The 7,300-nt window shown below is 36.9% G+C and overlaps 1 protein-coding gene and 1 long non-coding RNA gene across 2 annotated transcripts; both read left to right on the top strand.

Moving 5' to 3' along the window:
- On the top strand, window positions 1-900 carry LOC118736667. The gene is made up of 3 exons (XR_004992762.1): window positions 1-590; window positions 659-742; window positions 811-900. It is a non-coding gene; the product is annotated as an uncharacterized LOC118736667 (long non-coding RNA).
- A 1,460-nt stretch (window positions 901-2,360) lies between these two features.
- LOC118735682 (alpha-(1,3)-fucosyltransferase B) lies at window positions 2,361-7,300 on the top strand (the record flags this gene model as incomplete). Its single annotated transcript, XM_036465596.1, is given in 5 exon segments — window positions 2,361-3,103; window positions 3,165-3,341; window positions 3,403-3,806; window positions 6,310-6,487; window positions 6,565-7,300. Coding segments are annotated over 5 exon segments (1,338 nt in total). The 3' UTR covers window positions 7,039-7,300.

Genomic DNA, 7,300 nt, shown 5'->3' with positions numbered 1-7,300 from the left:
TGCCGTTTTGGTTACTTTTAACCAATTTTGGTTATTTTTTTCTTGCCTGTGAAGTTGTTAATATCTTTCCCATTTTGGTTATTTTTAACATTTACTGTAGTTTCTAATTTTTGTATACATACAATAATTAAATCTTTGAAAAATAGTGTAAACAAATACATTTATTCTGCTCAATATTGGTTATTTAACTAAAGTTATTACTACTAAAATGGCAACTCAAGATTCGACTTATTCCGATAATAATCATGTGTTTACATATGCAAAAGAACATGTAAAAGTTCGAGGGTGCAACTATTATCGGGTCCAAAGAACGTAAATCTATAAGAAGAGACAACACGTTATAATTGTAACGAGTCATTTCTTGTCGGGTCGTATCTTTAATAAATCGCGGTGAATTAATCGCCAAGCTTTTGAAACGGCCCCGTAGTTACACCGTTTCTTTGTTCTTTGCACACACCTACATAATATGTATGTGCCTGAAATGACATTTGAGTAATATGAGAGTCATTAAAAAGCCGCGAAAAATTATTAGAATTCCGCGCAAAATTGGTGTTTCAAGTTAATTTATACGGGCTCAATTCTATGGATAAGTGAGAAAAAATACACAATTTTGGTTTTATTTTGTATAATATGTATTTCCAAAAAACTTTTCAATTAGGTTCGTTATAAGACATAGGCCAGCAACACCTGTCGAGGTTGAGGAGAGTAGCAGCAGCAGTGGCAGCCCCAGCAGTGAAACCAAGTGAGAATATTTAGAATCATTGTATTAATATTACTTACATATGTATGTATTTGTTTTATAATATATAGAATACAGAATATACATGGTCGCCTAAAGACTACTTCAAATGAATACATACTCAGATAGTACATATATAAATACCTCGTATATGCGGAATCCTATACCACGTCATGTATGTACAATAAAAAAGTGATTTGGTAATTATTTTTCCATTACTGCTTACTTTATTAATTTAAGTTAAGATTAATAATAATAATCTTACAGCAAGTAGGTTCAAGGGAAATACCATTCCACAGTTTTGAAAAAATCGGTTTTTCGCGCTTTTGTAAAATTTAGTTACCATCGTATACGCGATACTGCGTTTGGCGTATACGAGGTACTTCGCGCTGAGCGACGATATAGTTCAATGCAGTCCAATTTTTAATTGTTTAATCTTAATTAAAAAATATTTACAATGTGGTTGTTCACGCTGATTAGGTATTTCATTGATTCTTACAAAGAAGTTGGAAACTGTGTACCTATGTACTTATTTAAAAACGTCATTTAGAGTCTGGTAATGTTTACGAAGATATTAACATACATATGTACCTAATACGGGAAGCCTGATTTTCTAATATATGTATTTATATATATATACTTATATATGAATGTATTTCATTTATTTTCAGCCTTAAAAGGATTTACTTTTCAAAAATGCAAATAAAAATTGATTTTCTTTGGTTTGAAAAATTTGTCTATACGTACTATATAAAAGAGTTTGTGATTACCTGAGTTGTTAATCTAATAAAAAAAATGGTTATTTTTCCTTACATTTGGTAACTTTTTCGTCAAATCTTGGTTAGAAAGTTCTTTGAGCGGCGGCAACACTGATACCTTTTTTATTTTTTATGAATAAGGCCATAAAACTTTACGCAAAGTTCACGAAAACGCAGAATTTTTAGAAACTTTTTGGGTATGCAGTTTTGTAACCTATTCAAGTTTACGTGTAGCCTACTACCGTTGAGTTTTAATTCAAACTTCCACATTATTATACTAAAATTCAATAGGACACAAAAATGCATTCAAAAAAAGTTTACAAAAAACTTCTTAATAAAATTTGAATTCGTGAAAGTATATATATATGTATATATACATATATATATATCGTCGTTTAAAGTGAAAAACCGCGTATCAACAAAATGCAATACCGCGTATCAGCAAAATGCAAAACTGCGTATGTAAAGTTATAGAAATTATTTTCTAGAGTGTAAAAACACTCATATTTCAAAATGGTTTTCTTTTTTATAAAGTAATCGCAATTCTGGCTAGTGTATTTCAGAACGAATGGATAAGGATTGAGTCATGAAAATCAAATATTTTAAATTTCTGTTGTTTTAATTTCAGGAAATAACTAGATATACGATTGAAGAATAAAATAATTTAAGTATTTTAATGAGTCCGATACTGAGTAGTATCGATACTTTTTCCCTGATACTTTTAGAGTATCGATACCATGAGCTCGATGCCAGAATGAGTACTCAGTATCGATACCAAAGTCTGAAATTTCGAACCCTAATGGGCAGTCTCCACAAGCGACAGTAAATAATGGGTAGGCTTTAAAGTGCCATACACTCTCCCCCACCGGCCCCTTCCTAAACACAACCCATTGTACAAAGATTCTGAACATTTCCCCTAATTTTAAACGAGTATAATAAACACCAATATTGAAACAAGTGTTAGAATTGCAATAGCAAATTACCGACCACTACTGATTTTTTAAATCTCTAGCTGGCGATTGTCAACTAATCAGCTGTTCGCTGTAGGAAAAACAAAAGTTTGAGTTGCGGTTAATTTGTCAAAGTAAATCTTTTTCGTTTACAAATTATTCCTATTAGATTTTCAACGACATTTGAGCACAGTATGGCATAGGAAGTGAATTGTTCGATAACTGGGAAAATATGCAGGCCAAAATGTACGGCCGGTTGCCAAAATGAAAAAATAAAAATTGTTTTATACTGTGATCATTTGTGTGTCTGCTTGTAATGCAAATACGCGATTTCGACTGAACAAACCAAAGTCATTGGCGCCGGAAATTATTCCCTGGCCTAGCGAGATAAGCACGCCTCAATACACGCGCGTATTTGTTATTAGTAATTGAACAAATAATACCGATCGAGTTGATGTGGCGCATATGTAGCTCAAATGAAAAACAGAGGGATATCTATAAATTATGTAAAATTTGACAAGAACTATAAATAAGTTTCTTGCATTCTTAAAATGGGCATTTGGAGGCATTTTAAAGGCAGAAATTTTCCCTTCGCTAAGCGGGTGCTTCTCCTTCTAACGCTACTTGTTGGCTTTGCTATAACTTGGCTCATAAATGTAAGTAAAATATGCCATGTTATGTACGAAGAGAAAAATATTCGCTTTTAATATAAAATAGACATCTTCATTTCACATCTGGGCACGCAAGAAATATGCGCCGAATCCCGATAGCTCGCCATGTGTAGTACTCTGGTGGACTGACAATGGATTGGGAAAATATGAGCCGCGTCCAATTTTGTGCGGCTACAACGCATGTTTTTCGACTGGCGATCGACGATATCTATCAAGAGCCAAGGTGAGTTTGAAGCAGCTGCTATTTTTATTTTGTTGAAAAACATATTTTTATTGTGACACAGGCGATACTCTTTTATGGCAGCAATGTGCAGTGGAATGACTTGCCACTACCTCGTAAGCCAGGCCAGATCTGGGCGTTATTGCATGAGGAGTCTCCGCGCAATGTACCAGTGTTTATGTATGAGGATATTATACATCATTTTAACTACACATCGACATTTAGTCGCTATAGCGATTTTCGATTGACAACACGAGAACTGCCCAGTTTACAAGCAATTGTTGATCTACGTTTTGTAGTGCCGCTCGGAAGAAAAAATGTTGCGCGTGCTAATTTAGCGCCGGCGATTTTTCTACAATCAGACTGCCTCACGATGTCGGCAAGAACAGATTATGTTGTGGAACTGATGAAGTATTTGTCAATAGATTCGTATGGAGATTGTTTGAAAAATCGAGAGATCCCAGAGAGGTAAGAAAGCCAGGTCTTGAACGATATGCTAGTGCCGTAGAAGAGTACCACTCCTACACTATAAGATTAGATGTACATAGTACTTAATTACTAATAGGAAGTAATGGTAGTAGTGGCGTAGCTTCTACAACCATCGGACATGCAAATACTGCACGCTTCATCCGGATATCGTAGAAATGAACTCATTCATAAGCACGACTACGAAAAGATTATCTGAAAAAGTTTTTAGCTGTATAGATACATTTGTTTTTATTTCATACATATATTAAAGTGGACAGTAACAACACTTGCATACTCGTTAATTACACGCTAAGTCCCCATTTCGAAATTACTTTCTAAGCATAGTTTCAAAATTTTTTGGCATTGCCTTCGAATCGGCCAACCCCATCATAGTTCCCTGAAATCCTGCTGACGGACTCATCCTTTATCTGTAGTGATTGTTGTGTCGGCTGAGTTAAATCTAACAATACTGTGCCTCCAATTGACCCACTACTCGCCACCATCCTCCCAGCCGTGTCAGATGCTTTCAAATTTAACACCGGCACTGCAGTCTCCGACACTACGGTTGGAGCTTGCGTTGCCGAATCGACACGATCTTCAAATGAATTGCTTTCCTCTGTAGCGGTTTTCGATTTCTCACTGCTTGTACCGGAATCTCCAGAAGATGGCGAATTCATCGACGCAGCACTCGAATCTTCCGTACCGCTACCCTTTTTCTCAGGCACCGTCTTCCCATCGGCAGTCTTCTTCGTCTTGGCTGCATCCTGCAGCTCTGAGTTTCTTACAGATTGTTGCGTTGGAGTTTTCTCACATCGAACATTCCATCTACTCTTTGCTTTATCGAATTTTGCCTTTTGAACGTTCCCATCAATCAAGCCGGAGCGCGTATTGCCCTCACCATCGAATAGCGGATTCTTGTGCAAAATGAACGTGCTAATTGGCGGCGTTAATGTATGCTCCTGACTGCATTGCTGTTGACGGCTCTCCTCGTTATCGCTCATCATTTGCACTTCTGCTATGGGTAATTCAGTCGTACAGCATGGTATTTCTATTGCAGCATCGGGCATGCGTAACTGGCTGCCAGTTTTCGGTACATAAGAATGGCTCTTGTTGCCGTCGCTTTTGTTGCGTTGACTGCGTCGACTACGACTGCGACAACTACGACGTATGCGCATGGAACGCCGCAGTGGTAACCACTGGAGTATTGAGATCGGCTGTACAAGCGTATTCCAAACAGCATACGTACCAACGCCAATAACGGCATTGCGACTAGTGTGACCGCTGCGTACCTCATGACTGCGACTGCGATTGTTGAGAATGTGGGCGCGCTTATGACGTGATTGGACACGTGATGGACCGCCTCTGTAAGGATGTTGTTGCGGCTGGGCGCGTTCGACTAGGCTTGCCAGATCCACAAGTTCCTTGTGCGTGCGGCGTTGACGTGGCATACTTTGCTTTGTATCTGCCCGTTGCTGACGTCAGTTGGGAGGCAGTCGTATGGGCGATGCGTTAGTCAGTAGTAGAGACGTGGTTTGTAGTTTTTTTAATCTCACCAACTTAGCAAAAAGTAGTTCTAATTTTTTTTTAAATATCCTCTTTATGGTTTAATGCAATGCAATATAATTTTTTTAAACTACTTTTCATAAAATTTAGGAATGCAAATTACAAATAAATTTATTTTTTCTATATGAATTTGAAATCATTGAACATTCGATTCGAAACACACCGGTGCAACGAAGGGAGTTTTGAAAGTGAAGTTGAGGCGGCATAAAAAGGGAGTAGAATCCGAGCTACCTGGAAGATACATAAAGCGACGCAGGTTGTAGGCATCAACACGGCACCATCCAGCCCTCTAAGCTAATACTCCCTTTCTTTTGCTCCGACCGACGAAAAAGCACGTTTACTGCGTCTACCATTAGTTGAGATTGATGACAACGATTTACAAACTAGCCGATTTAGTTATGGAGGCGGCTAGGTTATCACGACAGCGAGCATACCTAAGCCAAAGGATCCATATTTATATCTGGCCAAGAACTTTCACTTCCGCAGCATTCCCCAACAACTCTTTGAGGATTTTGATCATATTGAACTAAAAGTGCTAACAAAGAACAGATCTATCTATTCCACGCAGTCGTAGGATAGCCAATGATGTCATCTCAGCGAACACACTACACATTTCTGGTTGGCTGTTTCCGCCGAGAGCATCTAAATTGACACCTCTCAGGCGCAGCAGAAGACATCTCTATGGACGATATCCTTAGCTACCAAACAACCTTTGAACCAGACAGTGTAATTTTGCTAACTCTGTATTGAGAATAACTCCGGTCTTTTACCGATCCTTGCGTAGTTTCCACTACCCACATTAATATGCCCTTATGCTTTATAGTCAGTAAGGATTTGTATTCCATTTGATTAAATAAATAGTTAAGTATTAGTATAGTTAAGTTTTGCTGCTACAACAACAATTGCATTCATAATAATCTATTTTGTCTTCCATTTTCAGTTTACAAACAGATTTTCTTAATCATTTGTACTCAAATAGTATTAAACGCTTTATCGGACAATATAAATTCATGATCAGTATTGAAAATGGCATATGTGAAGATTATATAACCGAAAAATATTGGCGTCCTTTGATAGCTGGAGTTGTACCCATTTATTTTGGATCACCAACTATACGGGTAAGCCACATACACATACGTGGACATTAAACACATACATACATACCAACATTATTTCTAAATTCTCAACCCAACAGGATTGGGAGCCCCACAATCGCTCTGCAATTTACATCTCTGACTTCGAAGGTCCAAAAGAGTTGGCCAAGTATATACTAGAATTGGATCGTAATGATACTGAATATGTTAAATATTTGCGGCACAAATACAATCAAATTAATCCCGTAACCAATGAACGTCTTTCTGATGAAATGTTTTTGCGCACAGAAACTGTGGATTTATTTGCCAATTTGGAATGTCAAGTACTGGAAGCAATGTGGGCACAGACGCCAAAATCGAAAATGGCCAATCGCCTTCATTATAATTGCCCGCTGCCAATACCCTATCCAGCAATGGAAAGCCAGCAGCTAGAAATAAATTTTTGGAAAGATATTATATTGAAATCATCTTGCTTATCGAAAGCTCTAAATGAGTTGCTACATATAAATCGTAATTTCACACAAAAAGAATTGGATCAATTGACAGATTATAAGGCGAAAAATGAATTGTGCTAATAGGCGCTATTAAATGTTGCCGTTTGCAGTAAATTGAATGTAAATACTGTACAGAAATTCTTTGTTCAAACTTATGTATTTAAACCTGAATAATTTGTGATACCGAGCGCCATTGTATTTGAAATTTTATTTAAATATTTTACAAATGTTTACCATGACTAAATGGACTGTAAATTAATTCATGTACATACTTATATACTATTTTGTTTATTTAGTGCAGTGTACCTCAGCAGAAATACACCGCCTAACATTAGATTTGAAA

This window comes from Rhagoletis pomonella, unplaced genomic scaffold, assembly GCF_013731165.1.
Source record: "Rhagoletis pomonella isolate Grant_MI unplaced genomic scaffold, Rhpom_1.0 Rhpom_scaffold_00003, whole genome shotgun sequence".
NCBI classification, from domain to species: Eukaryota; Metazoa; Arthropoda; class Insecta; order Diptera; family Tephritidae; genus Rhagoletis; species Rhagoletis pomonella.
Note: the sequence above shows the minus strand (reverse complement) of the source record. Positions and strands in the feature narration are given on the sequence as shown.